The sequence below is a fragment of the Peromyscus leucopus genome, chromosome 3, assembly GCF_004664715.2.
Source record: "Peromyscus leucopus breed LL Stock chromosome 3, UCI_PerLeu_2.1, whole genome shotgun sequence".
Taxonomy (NCBI): Eukaryota; Metazoa; Chordata; class Mammalia; order Rodentia; family Cricetidae; genus Peromyscus; species Peromyscus leucopus.
The window spans coordinates 41,151,265-41,172,475 of NC_051065.1; the positions used below are offsets into that span (position 1 = coordinate 41,151,265).

The window sequence follows — 21,211 nt, forward strand, 5'->3', positions numbered from 1 at the left end:
GATGATGTGAGGCACTTCAACAAAACTGCTGCTATTAATTATAATTTAATTTAAATTGCAGTCTTATTTCGAGGCAGCGCCTGAGATAGAATGAGTGTGTATGTGTGTGTGTGAGTGTGTGTGTTTCTTCTTGTTTTTCTCAGCTTCTCTGTTTCATTTCTTCTCTTTTTGAACCTGAGTTCTACAGCAGAGAGTGATGTTTCTCACTTAACTTATTCACTATTGACTGTCTTTTGAAAATAGATAAGAAAACAAATGGCTATTGATAAAGATGCTGAAGACTTAAGCAGTCTTGCTTCCTTTGAAAGAGGATACCGCTGTTCTCACATTGAGACTTAGGCTCAGCAGGCTTTTGCAGACAGAATAATACGTGGCCTTGCCTAGGGGATTCTGGGTATTTATTTTCCACTTTCAGTTTCTAATGAATGCCAGCTAGCCAGAATTTCCCATTTTATATGAAGAAGAGATTTTTGAATTTTTGCCTTCTGACTTGACAGTTAAGCTGCACACTACAAGCTTTATACAGGAGCAGAAATGGAGGTCACTTGTTTGACTAAGACCCCACGAGGAAAAGAGGTTAATTAGGTGAAAACAGAATAAATGAACATGTAGCCTGCTATATGTCCTAATTATTTTTTTTAAAAAATCATCCCTACCTCTATACCAAAGGACTGAATGAGCAATAAACTTTATTGTATTTCCTCCTTCCATGCACAACTGACTATAAATCAATCCTCATAGTTACTGTTAGATACTATTGTGGACATGTGTGGATACACATTGTTACTCTTATACTTGGATTTTAGAGATTCATTAGTCTCTCAACCTCTGTCTTTATCAGAGTAGGTGAATACCCAGAGTGGGTGGCGATAAGGCCAGATCTGTGTGGCCAATAGTTGCTCAAGTCACCTTTAGTCTCCTAATTTAGGGCGCCTTCTAGGAATCTTACTGTGGTAATAAGCAGAGAGAGAGAGCGATATCAAGTTTAGCATATATAAAAGATGCCAGTTGGATGTCACTGTCACCAGTGCTACAAGAAAGATCAGAGCATGCCGTTTAAGAGGGTACCTTCCAAGTGTGGGGGGCGGTTAGTGCTATGTAAGTGTTCCATAGGGGTCACAATGCTCAAGACTGAAGCTTTTGAGATCTCCTCACTTTTGAGGGGTACCTTTCTCATTCTTAACAGACTATTTCCATGTGTCTCTTGTCCAGTTATTTGTTCCAGGACACAAGAGCCTAGAAGTCTCAGCAGATGCCTTCTTGACTCTAATCCAAGCTTGTTAGAGTAGCTCTTGAACAAGGCTTGATTGCCTAAGTCAGAGCCTCAGAACCAGGGCCTGTGTGCTATGTGATGTGAACAAAACCTCCTGAAAAGAAGCTGTGTCTGCAGAGATTGATTGACTGGTTAGAATTCCAGCACTGTGGAAGAGACTGAAATGTTGCAGGTCCAGAGGCTAATTACCTGTCTTGGGCTATGTATAGCTTTCTAGAACAGCCATCTATCTGTTCTTTGCCCACCTCTGTGTAGGAAATAAAACCTTGTGACTAACTGATAAAAATCTTTGGATCTATTCATTTAGCAGACCACTAGCTTCCACCAACCCCAAAGTTAAGGCTGTCATCAGACAGCCTCTGAAGCCTATAATAGAAGAGCTCCCCCATCTCACTGTACCTGCCTCTCTGATGTGCCCACCATTGCATTTTAAACTTGCCTTGATTTACGACTTTCTCTGTTCTGTAAAACTATAAAACTGCATGAAATGGCTTCCATGTTGGAACATGGAATTTGGGCCGACCTGGATCTGTGTTTCTGGACCATTGTCACTTAAAATGGCTTTCCTGCATGGTAAGAGCTGTGGTTTCTGTGTCAACAGTGGGGCCGGACTTTGCTTAGTGACTGTCACCTTCCTGGACGCTGTGGTTTGTCATTACTTCTTTTCCTATCTGTCACAGGGAGAGTCAGCACGAAGAAGCCCAAGTCTGGGGAAATGTGCTAAATCTGGGGAGTACCTTTTCAAATCCCGTCTGAGGGAGAGTGTCCTCTGTGCCATGTGGCTTACGGATTGTGTTCCATGGTAACAGGAGCCCCTGTGAGGTGCTTTTTCATCCTATGGAAATCAGGCCCTGGGGGTCAGGCTGAAAAGTCTCTACATGCAATGTGACTGGGTATAACTGAGGTATTCTGACGCCTTGGGACATTACTGTCCCTCTTCAGCCCTTGATGCACCCTAGGGGAGAGCAATTGATTGTAGAGTGCTCTGGTTTAAAGCTTTCCAATGGGGAGGTGCCTGCAAATCCCCGAAGAGCTTGTTAAAATTCAGATTATGATAGCATACTCATGGCCAGGCCTGGGGCTCTGCATTTCTAACAGGCTCCTAGAGTGCTTGAATACACAGTTCCCCAACTTTAATCAAGACCCCCAGTGATGGTGGTTCCCACTTCCAGCTGAGATGTGTATCTGTGTATTCATTTAATATGCCTAAGAGGGAACTGAAATAATTCCTTCTGAGAGCGTTGCACCCTACCCCATCACACTTGTGTCTTTAACGGCCTGCATGCTGGCATGCCCCCGTGGGGCCCATCTCCCACCACTCCATTTCTTTAGCTTGATTTCTGTTTATTGGTGTGGAAGTCATAAAAGGGACACTGCTCGAATATCTCATTATGAGTTTTCAGTGCTTTGAACTTAGGGTGTAAAGTCTATTCTAGTGCATATTAAAACAGTTTAAGAAAACGCAGGTGAAGAATTATTGCACATTTACCCTAGGTCTATCCTTAGACACTGTGCTCTTCAGGGTTTCCCTGCTGGGACAGTGGCAGGGCTGACACAAACAAGGATTTTTCTGGGCTCTTTAAAGATGGTTCAGTTCTCCCTGTGCAAGCATCTGGTGCAGAGGAGCAGCTTAACTCATGGTGGCCAGGAAGGGGGAGGGAGGGGAGGAAGGTTAGAGGGGGGGAAGGGGAAGAGGGAGGAGAGAGAGAGGGGGAGAAAGGGAGGGAGAGAGGGAGAGGAAGGGGGAGAGAGAAAGGGAGGGAGAGGGAGAACAGCTTAACTCATGGTGGCCAGGAAAAGAGAAGGGAGGGAGAGGGAGAGAGAGGGGGAGAGGGAAAAGAGAAGGTTAGCTCATGGTGGCCAGGAAGGAGAAAGGGAGAGAGAAAGAGAGAAGGGGACCGGGAGGAGAGGGAGACAGAATGCCCTGTGTAGCAGGCTCTCTCTTCCTCCTCCTCTGATTCCTTCTAGGCTGTTCTCAGTTTTGTGCTAGCCAGATTCTGTGGGCATGGCTTCCTCTCTCAGTGCATTCTCTCTGGAAATGCCTGCACAGACATGCCGGAAGTCATGCTTTCCTAGTTTCCTAGGTGCTTCTTAATCCAGTCCAATCCAGCTTGACAACGAAGGTTAATCACCACAGATACCTCGCAAATGTGAAGGAAGTTTTTCAAGGAGGGAAAAATCTTGGCACAATTGTGTGCTTAGGATCTTGATGCATTTCAAAGTGTCTATGAGAAAGAACAATTTTTTTTTTTCCTTTTTAAATCCTGGGCTGAATTGTTCCTGGAAGTTACGGATTTTTTTTTTTTTTTCAAAGGATTCTTGCCTCCTTGTGGCTGGGCCTTGCAAAAGGCAGGGTTGCACAGTGTTAGAACACCTAGCTCAGCTCCGAGTAGAAATTCTAGGCCTTGTGGGCATATTATGGAATGTGTAGTCTCCAAATGCTTCAGAGTAACCTGTCAATGGTTTTATTAGATACCTGGTCACAGATCTGTAGACTCGCAAGCCTTGTGAGCAAATCACTTGTAAGGAAGGCTCCGCTGAAAAAACTTAGGGTTTTCATATCAGGGAAGCAGCTTTAGGAAGCCAGGGCTGTCTGCAGGCTGTGGAGTTGGTCTCAGCTTTTAAGGAGAGAGTGAAGGGGATGAAGGAAACCGTGGCCAGTCACAGTGAATAAACTGCAAATGCATAGCTCAAGGACATTCCCTGATGCATTCAGCTTTCCCCAGACAACAAGGATAGGTGTAGTTTATAAGATGAAAGTCTTAGGAGGAGCTGTGTCCTTACACTTCCTCACACTTCTGTTGAGAAACACATCTACGCGAATTATTCAAGTATCAGAGGAGACTGTGGATGTCTGGAATTCCTGGCTTGGCACTCAGTGAAATATCACTTCTATCAGATAAAATCTAGTCAAATGATGGATTTCACCCTTTGTGAGGACGTGTAGGTACATGGCAGTAGCTTAGGAATCAGCTAAAGGTCTCCTCAGACTTCCCTTTAGTGCAAATTTCTAATAAATTCAGAGGCCATAATTTGAGTACAGAGATGGCTCTTTTGAAGGTGGCTGGGCTGTCTTGTTATTGCTGTGTGTCTTTTGAAAGAGTTGAGTGGATATCAGAATGTGTTTTTAAAACAGTTAGCTCTTCTGTTGTAATTCGAAACCTCAACTTGCAGGTGATAGTGTCTAGAGTTCGAGACATTGGATCCAGTGCTCCCTGTGAATAGACCCTGTTTGTGTTATGATTATTATCTCATGAAAATATGAAACTGACTTTTTTAAAAATCCCTACACTTCCAGAAACAGGAGGGTTTCTGAGAACACTGGAGTATGGCCAGATTGAAGACTGCTGACTGATTTGGCTCTACTACAGATGGGCTGGGGAGATAGGCAAACCTAGAGTGCCTTTCAAAATCAAGTCTGCACACATACTAAGTCTTTTATCAATGCAGCTGTGTCGTGGGTTTCGAAATACTCTTCAGCTGCATCAGTGAAACTTTATATGATGCATTTTTATATATTTTGAATTCCAAGCCAGTGCCTTTTCTTTCCAAAAACTGACTTTAAAAAACCTGAATATGAAAACCCCTGTGCTAAATATATTTCTGTTTATTTTTTTAAACATATTTTTAAAACATCTTTTGAAATGTTTTCTTTTTGAACTAACTGTTGATTTCAAAGGCTGTGCTTCTTGCTAGGCAGGATGGTTAGTGGCCATCAAAGAGGACTCTGGGAAACAAATTAGCCCGGGCTACTAAAGTGTCAGCCTGATGCTTCCTACAGATTCCTCCCTGGTTCAGGCTCACCTCATTATAAAGATGACATGAGAAGCACCTAGTACAAGCCATGGGGATCTATCACAGCTCCTCATCTGCATGTCAACAAAGTGTGAAAAACATTTAATCGGCTGTAGCAGCTTTGAGGAGGATTTCTTGTTAAAAAGACAGGAGAGGGGAGAAAGTGGAAAAAAGAGGGGAGAGAGGTGTATTTAATCTACGACTATGCAAGTTATCTGCCTTTCCAGACTTCTCTATTCTATTTAAAAAATGAGAAAATATAGCAAAACAATTCAGAGTAAAAAAAAAAAAGTGGAATTCTTTTTGTACTTGAGGTCAACACTTTCAAAAGGTGGCTAGCTCTCATAGAGCAGGAAGTGTGGCCACTGAGGGAGAAAAGTTACTGATGGTCCTACCCAGTGGGGGATCCTATCTGCTAGAATACTGATCTACAAGGCACAATGTGCCTACTGATGCAATAATGACATGGATGTTAGGGGGGTTACCAACTCTTTTCTGGTTGGATTTTAGGCCTAGGAGTTCTTTCTTCTTCCCATATAGTGTTTGTTCATTCTTTCAGAATTCCATACATGCAGAGCAAGTTCTCTTAACTGCGGAGCCATCTTCCAGTCCCCATTGTTAATATCTAATAGGACAGTGAGAGGGCTCCTGGGGGAAAACCCTGCCTTAGGCCTGACAACCTGAATTGACACCAGAATACACTGGGCAGGAGGAGCGAACTCAGCTGTCCCAAATTGTTTTCTCACCTCTACATTCTTACACACACACACACACACACACACACACACACACACAAAACCTAAAAAAAAAATTAAATTTGTTTAATATTGTCCGTGAAATACAATTTGTGGTCTCTGTCAGCACAAAGCAAAGTCACAGAAGTAATTTCTAAGTTGCAGCTAACATTACTTTTGTTTGTATCCTTTCCAGTTTTCTAAGTTTAATTTCCCAAGAAAATGATTAAGAATCATTTTTAGCTTTTCCAAGGAACACTTTCAAAGTGAGTTATCTCCTCCTCCATATTAACATAACGGTATCCACAATCACATGCATCTTTTTCTTGCTAATGCTTTAACATAATATAGATTTAAATTCTTTTTGAAAAATTTTAGTGTGTGTCTGTGTGTGTGTCTGTGTGTGTGTGTATGTGAGTGTGTGTGTGTGTGTGTGTGTGTGTGTGTGTGTGTGTGTGTGTGTAAGTCAGAGGACAGCTTTGCGGAGTTAGTTCTCTCCTTCCGCCTTAGGTGGGTTTGGTGACTTGAACTCAGGCCACTAGATTATATGGCAAGCATCTTTACCTACTGTGTAAATTGCTCAGATTTCAAATCTTTAAAGAGCCTCTTGTGGTTGTCCTTAGGCAAAACAAAACAGCAGAATCAGGAATCTTCTCAGCCTTGCACATTTCTGAATAGTCGTGTAGTGTATGCAGACTCACTCAGAGATCTCACCACAGGGAAGCAGTTCATTGCCATGGGTGATGACAGAGAAGAAAGCCTCAAGTATTGGCTCAAAACTTCATCTGGATAAGATTTTTTTCTGCTTTACTGGCCATAGGCAAGGACAGAAGCCAATCTGTCAGCAGAGGTAGAATGAGCATTTCTAAGGGGTGATTGCTGTTCCCTGGGAGGACATCACACCTGTGAATTTAGGTAACAGCCTTTTAAAAATGATGGGTTAGCAAAAGCCATACCCTGTCATGTGGAGGGTTTTGCACTCCCCTGAGTGGTGCTACAGCTCCATGGCATGACTGATAGAGTCAATGACACTTTAAAGATTAATATATAGGCTTGGGATGTAGCCTGACTACCATTCATGAGGCCCTGAGTTCAATTTCCTTCGCTACATTAACAAAGTATGGTGGTGTATGCTTGTAATCTCAGCATGAGGCAGAAGGACCTGGAGTTCGAGGTCATCCTTGGCTATATAGCATGCTTGAGGCTGGCCTGGGCTGCATAAGACTATTTCTATATTAAAAAGAAAGAAAAGAAAAAATGAAAGAAAATGCAGTACAGTCATGTGTAATAATGAATATATGTGTGGTCCCAGCTAAAAAACAAACAAACAAACAAACAAAAAACAAAAAACAAACAAACAAAAAACCCCACAAAAAACCAAAACCAAAAATAAAAATAACAAAAGCTACAATAAGGAAGCAGTGATGAGAACAAGGATTAATGGAGACAGGAAAGCCCTGAGCACAAGCTCCATTTTCACTGGCCTCTGATAACATTCCTGTGGTACAGGAATGAAGCCACATGAATATTGTGCCTTGCTGGAGTCCCTGTTTCTGCCACCAGCAGAGAAGTTGCTATGGCAACGGGTACCAGAGGGTTGCCCTCCACTTAGCCAGCCCCGTGTGACAGAGCTAATGACTGAAATGCCTGTCAGGTGCAGACTTGGGGAAGATGGGAAGCTTCTAAGTGCTTTACCCTGTGGGGTGGGGGCTGGAGGATGGGTGATCTGAGAGAACCAGACAGGATCCTACCCTGGATGGGTTTAGAAATCTATTGTAAGGAAATTAAGGAAAGAAGAGAAAGGAGAGAGAGAGAGAGAGAGAGAGAGAGAGAGAGACAGAGACAGAGAGACAGAGACAGAGACACAGAGACACAGAGACAGGAAATTCATTCTAGATGATGATCAGTGCAACTGAAGAGGCCAGACAGAGCTTGCTCCTGTCTCATGAAGAGTCAGCTCTTGTAACAGGCTAGAGAGTTCAGAAGTAGCTTAACTATGAAGGGTAATTTAGAAGGTGATAAAGGACAGGTGTCAATCATGGGCACTGGAGCCATGGGCCAGCCATTGAGGAAAAAGAGGTTGGCTTCCTACCAGTCTCCTTCCACTAAAGAAACTTTGCAGTGGAGCGAATGTAGATCTTACGTACCATCCAAACAAAATCATAACAAGAAAAGGGGTCTAATTCATAAAGCATATTCTGAAGGGAGGAGGCAGTAAATTAAACCCCCAAAGCATACAGCACTAACACTTTATCTTGTAAACATTAGAGACTTCTACACAGGAGAAAGCCCACACATTAAAAAATAGAAATTGAACTAGGAAAACATTTGAATATGAATTACCTTGTGATAGTTAATTTTTATTTCTACTTGTTTGATTTAGAATCACCTAGGAGACTGAGACACACCTCTAGCAGGTCCATGAGGCTACATCCAGCCGAGATTAACTGAAGATTTACCCTGAACATGGCTGATCTCGTCATGGGGGCTTGGGTAGAGTGGGAGGGGGAAAGGAGACAGCCTGAAAGTGCCAGATCCCCTGTCCTCAAGCCAAGCACTCTGCCCTTTTCTGCCCACTCTGCCATGACGGACCGGGTCCTCTTGGAACATCAAACAAAATGTCTACTTCCTCCCTTATGTTGTTTCTAGAAGGCATTTTGCCTACAGCAATATGAAAGCAACTAAGTATATTGCTTAATGTATAAATAATACTTACAAACCAATTCATAAGTGATCAACAAAACAATAAGAAAAACATAAATGTACAAATAACTCTTTGAATGAAGAATATAATGAGCAGGCAGCTTACAGAAAAAACAAATACCGATGACACATGTCCATGCGTCATCCAGGAAACTTAAACCTCACCCGTGAGGAATGCAAATGTAAATTAAGACAAGAACAAAATTTCATTATCTAATAAAACATAGCAAAACTTAAAGGGATATAATGGGGCATTAGTTTGGTTGAATATGTTGGAAAAAGTGGTTGTCATTTGGAATACATCATAAGGAAATTTGTAATAACTACCAAAATGAAATATAAGTATATCCCCAGACAGAAAATCACTTACAAAGCTATTTACTATGAAAATATAGGAGGAACAAAAGATGAAGTGTAATGAGTACTATCATTAGATGTAGAAATCCATAATAGTACATGTGCAGGAAAAGTAGAATTTAGAACATTTGCAGGAAAACGCACATTAGCTAATGCGAGTACATTTTTCTTTACAATTGCATACAAGTGTGTGCTGTGCTGCTTGCTGAAGAGCAATGAAAATGACAAGCAGATAACACAAAGATTAAGTGTATGAAATAAGTGCATTAATTATGAGATCTCAGCACAACGATGAGAACAGAAATGAAGATGTAATTATAAAAGCTGGAACGATCCTTTTAAGTGCTTGCAGGTGGGAAAGAGAGCCAAACACCAGCTTGTATTTAGGAAGGAAGCTGAATAGATGTGTGAAGTTTTTAAATGTTCGTTATATCCATAACTCCTTTGCATATGAAGATATAAAAATATTTTATCTTCAGATGGTAGAAAAGAAATTTGGAACATGGACAAGAAATCAGCTCATTAAAAACCATAGCCTTGGGGCTGGGGAGATGTCTCAGTGGATAAATTACTTGCCACACAAGTGTAAGGGCTGGAGTTCGGATCTCCACAACCCATGTCAAAGCCAAGCAGACTTGGAAGCCACCTGTAATCCCAGCACTGAGAAGGTAGAGCCAGGGGGACCCCAAGGGCAAACTGGCAAGCCCCAGCTTCTGTAAGAGGGGACTCAATAAAGTGGAGAGTGACTGAAGAAGATACTCAGGGTCAGCTTTGGGCCTCTACATGCATGTGCACACATGTGCACTCACACCTGCACACACATACACCCACACACATTTGGACACACAAACACACATTCAAGCACGCCATGTACAAATGCATACACACAAAGAAAAAAAAATCACGGCCACAGAGGCAGGATGCCTTTAGAAATGCATTATTTTCAGTGGTAAATGGGCTGATGTGGTGACCAGAAACCATAGTTCCCAGTTCCTAGAGAGACTCCTCTGGAATGCAAGGGAGCTTGGAGTTGTTACAATGAACATACAATGGTACTTAAGTACCATGTTATGTGGGAGCTGGTTCATGTTCCTAAGAGGACTGGTTTTCCAAATGCTCTGGAAAGCTGCCTGTTTCCATGGGAGAGTTAGGGTTCTTAGCCCTGACACCCTCTGTCCTTGGGTTGGGCATGAGAATTGTGTGTTACTATCTTTCTATCTGCCCATGCTTCCTTATTTCTGATTTCTCACCTACTCCATTATGGAGGGTCTGTGAGGATTTCTGGTAAGGATGGCAGAGTATCAGACTCTGGTTCATTTAAGGTCTAGGAGCCAGACAGCTCAGGGTTACAGTGGCTACTGAGAATTCAGCTATTAATGCCTTCCAAAGGCAGGGTTTTCTTGAGGTTGATGTTTCACTGTGTGAATTATGCCAAGAGTGTTTGCAGTATGCAGTCAAGTCCTGTGAAACAGTGAGAAGCCATCATCCTTCTAACCAGAAGACCTGTAGGAATGAAGCTCATCTGCTGCAAGGATCTTCTGAAAGAAATGCCTTTGGTCCAGTTCATTGTGTGTCAAACACCATGAATGGGAGCAGACTCCCAAGGCTCCCTGGGAGTGCACACACACAGCTTGGCATGCACAAAGACGGGCGGTAGCTGACTCTTGGACTCCTGCTTTCTGCTGTTTGTTTTGCCTTTGTGTTTTACAGACGGTGCGGGCGCCATCTGTAGCCATCTCTTGGCTGGCAAGTCTTTCCCATTCCAAGGAAGTAAGATTCCGAATGTGACCGAGAGAAAAACACCAGACCCAACAATCCTGAGAGGTGAGTCACAGCAACTGTACCCTGTGACCCTTCAAATCAGACAGACCGGGGTTGCTTTTTCTACCTGATAACGGCTGTTCAGAAAACAGTTCCAAGGGCCGATTAACAACGACTTTCCTCATTGCTGTGGCAAAAGGCCCGCAAAAGCAGCTAAGGAAGGAAGGGCTTGAAGGATGGGCGGCGCAGCGGGAGGGAGCGGCACCCTGAATCTGCACTCAGGAAGCAGAGGAGTCTGGTGCCCAGTTCTCTTTCTCCTTTTCCATTAGTCCAGGACCCCGGTCCATGGGAGGGTACCACCCATGTTTAAGATGGGTGCTCCCTCTTCCATTCCATTCAACCTCTTTGTAAATACCCTCAGACATACCCAGAGGTGTGTCTCCTAGGTGATTCTAAACCAAGTCAAGTTGACAAAGAAGATTAGCTACTTTATTTTTATTTTTTCTTTTGGGGCTGGAGATTAAACCCGGGCATTGCACATCCCAGGCCCGTGTTCTGCCCCTAAAGCAGAACCCCAGCACTGCCTTGTTTCTTTTAATAGTGTACTTTCAAGTGCTCTTCCAGGAACCCTTCTGATTTGGTGAGTGATTCTCAACCCTGCTATATACTGGAGTCTCTTGAGGTTTTATCTACAGACACTAGTATGCTGTCCTCATTTGCTTTCATTGTTCAGAGGCACAGAATCCACATTGATACCCCAGTAATTCTAAAGTGCCCCAGAGGTGGAGATCAATGCCAGACGAACACTGAAAGACTTTCTTGTACATGTGGCAAGCCACCTAGGAATCCTGGATGAAATGGAGGTGCTTTGGTCCCTTCTAATAGGATTCCTCCTCTCCAACAAGCTTCCGGGTGATTTGAGGCATACTCTAAAGCTCCTCCATGAAACAAATTAGTTAAGACATCTCAGGCCAGAGATGGCCAGTGTTCATCTTTATTCTCTTTCTGTCCCAAACGCCAGTCCCACTCTCACATTATTCATAGAAGAAAACATTATTTTTGTGTGAATTCTATTGCTTTCTTTTTTAATATCTCATAGCAAGAATTATCTCTCTATTCAAGCTTTGGGGATTATCTTGACCATTCAAAGCCCTTGACTCAGAACTCAGAAAGATGAGTGTAGACAAGCAGAAACAAGGGTGTGGTTGCTGGTGTGAGGATCCATTTGGAATCCCAGAGTTAGTATCAAATTTATAAATTAAATTAAAATCTCTGTCTCTGTCTGTCTCTCTCTCTCTTTCTCTGTGTGTGTCTGAGTTCAGAGGTCAACATCAGATGTCTTCCTTAGTTTCTCTCCATTTTAATTCCTGAGGCGGGGTCTCTCAGGGATCCTGGAGCTCACTGATTCCGCTAGGCTAGCCTGAGATCACCCTGCTTTCACCTCCTCTCATTTAAGATTATAGATGCACGCCGCCACATCTGGATCTTTTTTTTTGTGTGTGTGTGTGTATGTGTATGTGTGTGTGCGTGTGCGTGTGCGTGTGCGTGTGTGTATGTGTGTGTGTGTGTGTGTGTGTGTGTGTGTGTGTATGCTGGGGATCAAACTCGTTTCTTTCTCTGTGCAGCTTTGTGCCTTTCCTGGATCTCGCTCTGTAGCCCAGGCTGGCCTCGAACTCACAGAGATCAGCCTGGCTCTGCCTCCCGAGTGCTGGGATTAAAGGCTTGTGCCACCACTTCCCGGCTGAGTTCCACAAATTATTTTTAAGTGAAAGACATTTAGAGTGCAGTAGATTTAGAAGGAAACCTAATTAGAGCTTCTATTTCTGAGAAAAGGTGGAGAATTCTGGAGGACAAGGCAGCCATACTTCTCTCTTTGGGACATGCTTTTCCTCCCTACACTGTCTCATCGGAGGCTGCTGTGAAGTCACCTCTCACCCTGGCTTCTCTCTGTCCCTTCTTCTCTCTTACCCTGTACCCCTCTCCTGTTCCCAGTTATTTAAAAGAATAAAATGGAATCATGTTACCTAAATAAGCATCTGTTTCACAGTTTGAAGGAAGTATTCCACTCTTCCTTCTAATAGAGATCACAAGACTGACATTTAACAGCAAAAGGTATTTCCCCAATTATAGAAATGGTTCATGGTTGGATCTAAATCCCAACTGGCTGGCTTCTTTGCCTGCCTGCCTCCCTCCCTCCCTCCCTCCCTCCAGCCTTTCTTTTTTCCTTTCTGACAGGGTCCTGCTATGTAACCCAGGCTGACCTTGAACTTGGAATCCTCTTGCCTAAGTGCTACCATTACAGGTTTGTGCTGACTTGGAATCAGAATTTGAGTGTTGAACCCAACAGAAATGTTTTCTAAACTGTATGCATTTGCATGAATCAATCAGAAGAAGGAAGCTGTCATGAATAAAGCATTTTTAAAAAATCCACGAACTAAAATGGCTTGGTCTCTACAACTGCATTTCACAGACCTTAAAGCAAACAATTGGCTAATTAAGCCATAATGAATATGAGCTCATCTTGGCCCAGGGAAGCGTTAGATATGTTTGGAATCCAATTTCTTGGCAGTGTGCACACATGCTCATAGCTGCTCACAGCTCCTCATAGCTGCTGCTTGCAGTATCTACCTGCAGCACCCCAGACCTCGTGCCTTTAAAGGCGGTTCACCATCTGTCCACCCTCACAGGTGCAGGAATTCGTCTTTTCTCCTCTCACACTTTCCATCCCTCTTCTCTTCCTTCTGCCGCAGGAATGCTTTCTTTGTTCAAGCCAGCTCAGGAGGAAGGGCCCAGTCTGCTGGGTGCCCTTAACAACACTCAGGAAAGGGAGTTGCTGTGAGTGCCCCAGGCACACGGTGCTCTTATCATGTTATAGGCATCCAGAAGTGAGGAACAAAGAGGGCTGTGTAGTCTGTCAGTCGGCTATCCTGACAATGGAACAGTTCTGGCTTCTTTTTAAGCTTCACAAATCTCCCAGGGACAGTCCTAGTAAGAATCACCACAGCTCCGGCTGCTCTGAAGCTTAATACTGGCATAGGACCGCGAGGTGATTAAATCAATCCAGTGTGCACTACTGTCCACTACTGTATGATGATGATTAAATCAATCCAGTGTGCACTACTGTCCACTACTGTATGATGAGTTGTTAGAAATTGGGGTCTATCTCTTCGTGTGTGTGTGTGTGTGTGTGTGTGTGTGTGTGTGAGAGAGAGAGAGAGAGAGAGAGAGAGAGAGAGAGAGAGAGAGAGAGAGGAGAGAGAGAGAGAGAGAGAGAGAGAGAGAGAGAGAGAGAGAGAGATTTGGAAGCTTTCAGTGGACATTCTTAAGCTACAGCAAATGGTCTAACATCATAACCATGATGACAATATTAATATTGTGACAACTAAATATTTACAAGCTTGCCATGAATCTATGCTTGTGTCAAGTTACAATTTTTAAAATGTTTTATATTTTGTGTGTGAGCGTTTTCTGTAGCTAATATGTGTACCACACGTACGCAGTGCCCCGGAGGCCAGAAGAGGGTTTCAGATGCCCTGGAACTGGACTATAGATGGTTGTGAGCCACCACTGGGTGCTGGGAATTGAACACTGCTTCTCTGTAAGAGCAGCAAGTACTCTCAACCACTGAGTACATCATCTCATGTGGAATTCTTGTGACTTACACCTCAGTGTCCCTATTTTAGGAATGGAGAAACTGAGGAATGAGGTTACGGCAGCTACTTGAGTTTAATCTGCTGGGAAGAAGCAATGTTGGGGTTGGAATTTGGGCTTTACTCCCATGTTCTCCTGTCTTGTGAATTCTTACTGTTTTAAGGGTCATTAACATCCCCTGTCAGTTGGGGTTGCTTGGAGACCCATTGATTGCACTGGGAAATTTACACGCCACTTCTCCATCTCCACCTTACGGATGAAAAGACAATGGTTTAGGTGGGTTATCTGTGCTGCCGTGGTCAGCCATGTAGAGCTGAGAGCAGAAATGTAGTTCACCAGGCTTCCTTTAGAGACATTGAGTTTTCATCTAATTAACTTCACTACCAATACCACTTCCTTTCATTTGAGCCCAGTGCTTTCAAACTGCACGTCTTATCACCTGCAGAAACGGGGCCAAACCCACAGGGCTGTCTAAGTTTAGAGGAGATCAGGAGCATGCAGGATGGTATGGCCATAGACGGGGTGTTGTAAGCTTAAATGTAGCTCTTTCAGATTCAGCAATCTGTGATCCTGATGGGAGGTGAATCTCTGTACTGTTTTGGAGAGAAAGTGGGCAAAAGTGAGGAAGTGATTTGTCCAAGTCATCCGTAGCCATGTTGCAGACAGCAGCGTGGACATCTCTTAACCTACATGAAGAGAGAGTCCTCATCCCTATACTCTTAACCTCTGACTTCTCTGTTTCTGCTTTTGAGTAGAAATAACACTTTTGCCCTTCCTAGGTGCCAAGCATTACACTGAGAACTCATGGTTCACCATTTCCTTCCTGCCATGTCTTAATCCTCCAGCAACAGTGTCAGCCAGGGTCCATGATCAACCCATTCTACAGCTGAGGAAAGTGAGGTGGAAAGGAATGACGCAATCAGCCCAAGACAGCTCCAGACCTTACCTGAGTCCAAGTGATCCAGGTGCCAAGGGTCAGTGGCCGAAGACATGGGGGAAAGGGTCAGTGGGGAGGCCCCGCAGTTGGACTCCACCAGCTCGCCCTGGATGTGCACGTGGGCCGAGGCGTTCGTCTGTCTCAAGGCCGCCTTGAGAGGTGCGATGTGGTTGAACTGGACTCTGGACAGGCAGCCTGTGAAGCCTGGGGTGTTGTATTTGTGAATTTCTTGGTCAATTTTTCCCGTTTCTAGAAAGAAAAGAAAGAGAAAATAAGAATCCAGGCCCATTCACTGTATTCTGTTGGAGAACAGGACGGTCCCGCAGTGCCTGTGTCCTGAGCTCTTTGTTCAGTTCCAGCTTGGACTGCCGTGTTTTTGGAGATGAGATATTCAGATATCCTGTGCCTCGGGGCTGCAGACTTTAATAAATGTCGTTTTGCTAGAGAACACGGGAGGGCGAGAAGAAGAGAAGATTGCATTTGAGAACACAACGACCACAGCAGAGACACTCACAGTTCTCCTGAAGCTACAGGAGGTGTCCTGGAAGCTCACAGCATACACTGGATCCAACTGGCTTTCCTTCCTGTTTTCCCTGACCTCTGACTATTTTAGACATATTACACAAATATGTCTGCTTCGCTCTCCTATTCTCTTTTAATTTCTCCTTAAGGAGCCTTTATTTTGAAAGAAAAGGAATGAAAGACGGAAGAAAGAAGAAAGGAGACTTTTCATAGTTGAGAGCTTTGCATTTTCTTTTTCTGATGAGCAATACGCTTGGAATTCCAAGGTTCATGGAATCTCTGTTAGTATCAGACGGAGGGTTTGAAAGTCAGGAAATATTCCCAGTTCAGCCACACTATTCAGGTACATTTATGAATCACCACCTTCCCCCCATTGGTATGGTCAACATCTTCCCATAAACTCTCAGCTCAAGGGTGAGCCTGGGTTCAGGCAGCTCCAATGCACCCATGTGTGGTAACTGGGCACTGTTTGTCAGTCAAGGCAGAGACTGTCTTTCTTTCTGGCTTCCTATCTCTGCTTTTGGACCCAGCAGACTATTGCTGATGGAATCCTTAAGTGCTGAAGGCCATCTGCCCTCACATCTCTAACCCAGAAAGATTTTTGATCTGAAAAAAACAAACCCCGCATTTGGTAACAGCATCAAAGTCCTTGGTAGACCAGAGGAGCCATTTCAGCTGGGGATTGCAGCAGAAGGAGCCGCTGAGGTTGAAAGGAAATGGAACTCCAGGCTGGCTGTGTTATGTTCGGGGGAACTGTGGGAATCTGCTGGGGCCAGAGCTCGAGGCTAGACTGGGTCGGGCCTGGAAGGCCGAATTGAATGTTTTCATTTCAGCAGAAAAAGCAAAGATGTTGAAACTTCAGAGGGCTTTTGTGAGGGCCGCGTTGGAAAGATAACTAGAGAGGCAGTGTAGCAACTGTTCTGAGCAGGTGCCGGCATGGCCACCCCCGTCCTCAGACCCCTGAAAGCCCTCTGGCTACAGATTCTTCTTTTTGCCACACAGCTGAGGTCAGATCATGCTGTGGACCTGGATAAAGTACCGCCCTCCCTGCTGGCTCCTCTGCTCTCCCTTCCCCATGCCAAAGCTGATATTACCGACAGAGAACTAACTGGTTTTGGTTTTGTTTCTTCTGTAGAGATCTGAGTAGGGAGTGGGGAACTTTTCATTTTTAAATTTTAGTCCAGGCTCATCTGGACTTTCCTGTTTCAACCTCTCAAATATCGAGATTAAAGGAGTGAGCCACTACATCTAGCTTAGTGGACAGGGCACTCTGACTTCAGTTGAATTTCACGTGGTCCTTGACACAGGTTTTCAAACTTTACGAAGGTGGCCTTTCCTACCACACAGACCAAAGAGAACAGTTTCAGAGCTCTCCCTATCAGAGGGCTCTCCATTTAACTGTTTAAAGACATGACCCCAGGGCCAGGGACACCACACCCTAGGGGGTGGAGGGTGCCCAGAAGTAGGCTTCTGATATTGTTAGTGGAACCGTGGTAGCAGCTGAGGCTCTGGGTCCCCAGCTGAGCATAGTGAGCATTGGAGATGTGTCAGCCACATGGGCGAAGGTTTGGGGCTGGTGGGGGGAGCAGGCTATGGGAGATGCTCTTTTTGCATGCTTCCCTTTTCTTTGGGACTCTTTCATTCACTTCTTCAACCTTTTTCTTTTCTGGGAAATTTCCAAAGTTCAATTCTTTTATTTTTCCTGAAAGGAGATTGAAAGATTTCAAAAATCCAAATGTTTCAAATCTGGTTGACATGGTCTTTTCTCAAGCCTCTTTAGCTAGGAACAGTTCCTCTGAATGGTGTGCGATAGATACTCTTGATCCTTTAGGAGTAGATAGCCGCTCCCCGCCCACACACACACACCATGGACCAAGTGATAATGGCAACAGTATCAGACTGTAGCAGGAGTTAGCGTTCTTAATGACATTAACTGGGAAAGGCCCGTGGTAAAACTCCAAGCTGGCCACATAAACATGAAAACAAAGAGCATCGTTTATTTAATAGCTGGCAGGATCCTGGCTCAGTGACTAGCAGTGTTGGTCAGGGCTCCTTGTCAGCAGACAAGCCAAGGGCAGTGGTTAACAGAACAAGGAAGGGATGGGCGGAGAGGCGCTCCAACATGTGACCACTGCTCTAGCTGAAGGAGGAGCACGTGAACAGCATGCAGTTCCCTGGCTGGGCTAGTGGGACAGGCACAGAGCATCAGGGCCCCCATCATCTCAGTGAGGATATGGCCAGAGACCTGACCAGTCTCCATGGAGACCGCCTCTTTTCCTATCCAGTTTCTGCCATTGTGGTAGAAAGGGCCTAGAGTGCAGCCTTGTGGGCTTCTCTCCCTTCAGATGTCAACTCTTCTTTGAGCATCTCTCTTAAATCTCACTTGTTCTCAATGAACCTGCCTCATTCTTTGTCCACATCTTTATTCTTCATTGACATGAGATAAAGATGAGAGCCACTGTCTCAGATTGACATTTGGTGATTACTGACGGTCCTGCAGACTGGTCCCTAGGACAAGCCTGTCTGGACCAAGAGATGCCTCCTTTATTCTCAAAGAGCTGCATCACTACTATGTTCTAAGGTTAGACCATGGGTGGGGTTCTATGCTGGGCTGTTTTAATATAGTTTCTTAGCAAATTTCCTTGAAGTTCTGCTAGTGTGTATACAGAATGTGCTCTAAAGGCCTGTGTATGGGAAACATGGTCCCCTGACTGGTACCCAGCCCAACCGTCATCAGAGTCTTCATCCAGCAACTGATGGAAACAGATGCAGACCCACAACCAGACATTAAGCAGAGTTTGGGGGAATCCTGCAGAAGAGGGGGAGAAAGGATTGTAGGAGCCAGAAGGGTCAAGGACACCACAAGAAAACCCACAGAATCAACTAACTTGGGCTCATAGGGACTTGCAGTCTGAACTGACAACCAGGGAGCCTGCATGGGACTGACATAGGCACTCTGCATATATGTTACAGTTGTGTAGCTTGGTCCTCTTATGGGACTCCTGAAAGTGGGAGCAGGGGCTGTCTCCGACTCTTTTACTGGCTTATGGGACCCTACTCCTCATACTGGGTCACCTTGCCCAGCCTTAATACATGGGGAGGTGCTTAGTCTTACTGCAACTTGATATGCCATGTTTTGTTGATATTCAAGGGAGACCTGTCCTTTCCTAAACAAAAATGGAGAAGGAGTGGATTGGGGGTGGGGGTAGGAACAAGGGGTTGAGGTTGGGGAGAGGACTAGGAGGAGAGGAGAGAGGAGAAACTGCGGCCAGGGTGTGTTATATATATAGCTTTGTCCCTAGCCTGCAGCACTATTGGGAGGAGAAGTGATCTTTAGGAGGAAGTTAGGTCATTGGGGGCGTCCTTGAAGAGATATTGGATGCTGTCCTTTTCCTATACCCTCCACACACACTTCTTAGACCACAGGATGAAAAGACTTTCTCTACCATGTGATCCATCATGATTTGCTGTGTTCCTTCAGGTCCAAAATGATTGGGTCGAGTGACAACATATTGAAAGCTCTGCCACTAAGAGCCAAATTAACCTTTCTTCCTTCTAAAATGCTTCACCCCAGGCATTTGGTACAGTTACAGAAAGCTGACTTACATTGTATTAGTTACTTTTCTTGTTGCTATGATCAACCAGCAAGCCAGCAGGAAGCAATTTAAGAGAAGAAGGGATTATTTTGGTTCATAGTTTGAGGGGTTACAACCCATCATGGTGGGGAAAGCATGGTGGCAGAGATGAGGGAGAGTTGGTTACACTGTGTCCCTGGTTAGGAAGCAGGTGACAGACATAAAACTCGGGCGGGGCTAAGAAACATCAAAGCCTTCCTTCAGTCAGGCCCAATTTCAAAACCCTCTCCCACCTGGGGACCATGTATTCAAACACATAAGCCTATGGAAACCATTCCATATTTAATAGACACAAACCATCTGGGTTGGATAGGATCCACCCCCACTTCACAGATGAGCACACTGAGGCTCATTTCCATTTCTGTTGAAGCCTTTGTCAATGAATACATGGTTATGTTTCCTATAAGAAATAGGGAAGACAAATGATTTGTGTTAGTCTCAGCTTTCTAAAAAAGGAGTTCGATTTACATCTGTGTAGATTATTTGTTGACTCTAGTCAGAGGCTTCATAGAAATGATATGATGAGGCTTATAGAAAAAACTCAGATGGCTTTGAGAACTTCATTAGCACTCAAGTCAACAATGTGATTTTCAAAAATGAGGCTAGCTGCTGTCAGAGCCCGTGGCTCTGATGTCACGGACAGCTCCAGCAAGTTGTGAAAATGCTTGTCTAAACAAGTCTCTCTCCCTCCCTCCCTCCCCCCTCTCTCTGTGTATATTAGAGAGAGAGAGAGAGAGAGAGAGAGAGAGAGAGAGAGAGAGAGAGAGAGAGAGAGAGACCTAAGCAAGCATGCTACACTAAAGCACATCTCCAGCCTCAGTTTTTTTTTTTTTTAAATAGTCTCATTATGTAGTCAAGACTGGCCTTGAACTCACTTCCCCTCTCTCAGGCAAGTGCTGGGATTACAGATGTGCCCCATCATGCCCCATAAGATTCCATATTTCTCAAGAATATTAGATAGTACAGCATATCTGTCACTTTAGCACATCTGAGTTTGTTACAATTAAATTATGTTAAGTGATAAAATCCATCAGATGTCTCATACTGGAATTATACATGAAAATATGTATGATTACACATGGCAAGATGCTACTTTGTGTGTGCAGATGCCTTGGCCAATGCAATTCCTGGGGAAAAATCTGCTTTACAGAATGCAGATTAGAAATGCGGTGAGTCACTTCTGGAATTAAATTGTCAAAATATGATTAGTCCTCTAATTTCTTATATTTAAAGTGGTTTGGGGCATGGAATATAGTCCACTTAAAATATCAGTGCAATTCTTCTCGAAACTTTAAAGTGAAATAAATGCTCCCAAGAGTCCTCTGGGGGAGGCAGCAGGTGCATTAGTGTGCATTAGCCTGCATTCTCTGCTCCCTGTCACCCAGTCACTGCGCACCAGTGACAGGCAGGAGGGTCAGGAGAAGTGAAAAGAGACAGGAGCCCTGAGCAGGAAACACAGGGGAAGAAGCAGCTCCACAGGGGGTAGAATGTGCTGGAAGCTCAGGGACACATGTGAGCACCTGTCCCAGGGGCATCAGATAATGTTTCCCAGCAGAGATTTCTCCTTTTCCTCTGAGGGCTTTGATCCACTTACATATTTTTCCTGGGTTTCCCGTAGGAGCTACTCACACACGATTTTATTGGCTTTTAGACTTTTAAATTTCCTATAGATTTTCTTTCTATCCTCCCTCTTTGGTGGGAGGGATGTGATTATATGAAAACAAAACAAAACAAAACAAAAACCACTTAATTGTTTACGCTTTTACTGACCAGAGCCGAGAGATCTTACTGTGACAGTAATGTCTGACTTCCTGTAGATATCTGCGTGGTCCTGTCTGTGGGA

General features: G+C 44.3%; 1 protein-coding gene across 1 annotated transcript in view; it reads right to left on the bottom strand.

Moving 5' to 3' along the window:
- Cntnap2 (contactin associated protein 2) overlaps window positions 1-21,211 on the bottom strand; it is a 2,034,995-nt gene that overhangs the window by 11,941 nt on the left and 2,001,843 nt on the right. Inside the window, exon 22 of the mRNA XM_028876400.2 lies at window positions 15,221-15,460. Coding sequence (XP_028732233.1) covers window positions 15,221-15,460 — 240 coding nt within the window. The remainder of the gene's footprint in view (window positions 1-15,220; window positions 15,461-21,211) is intronic.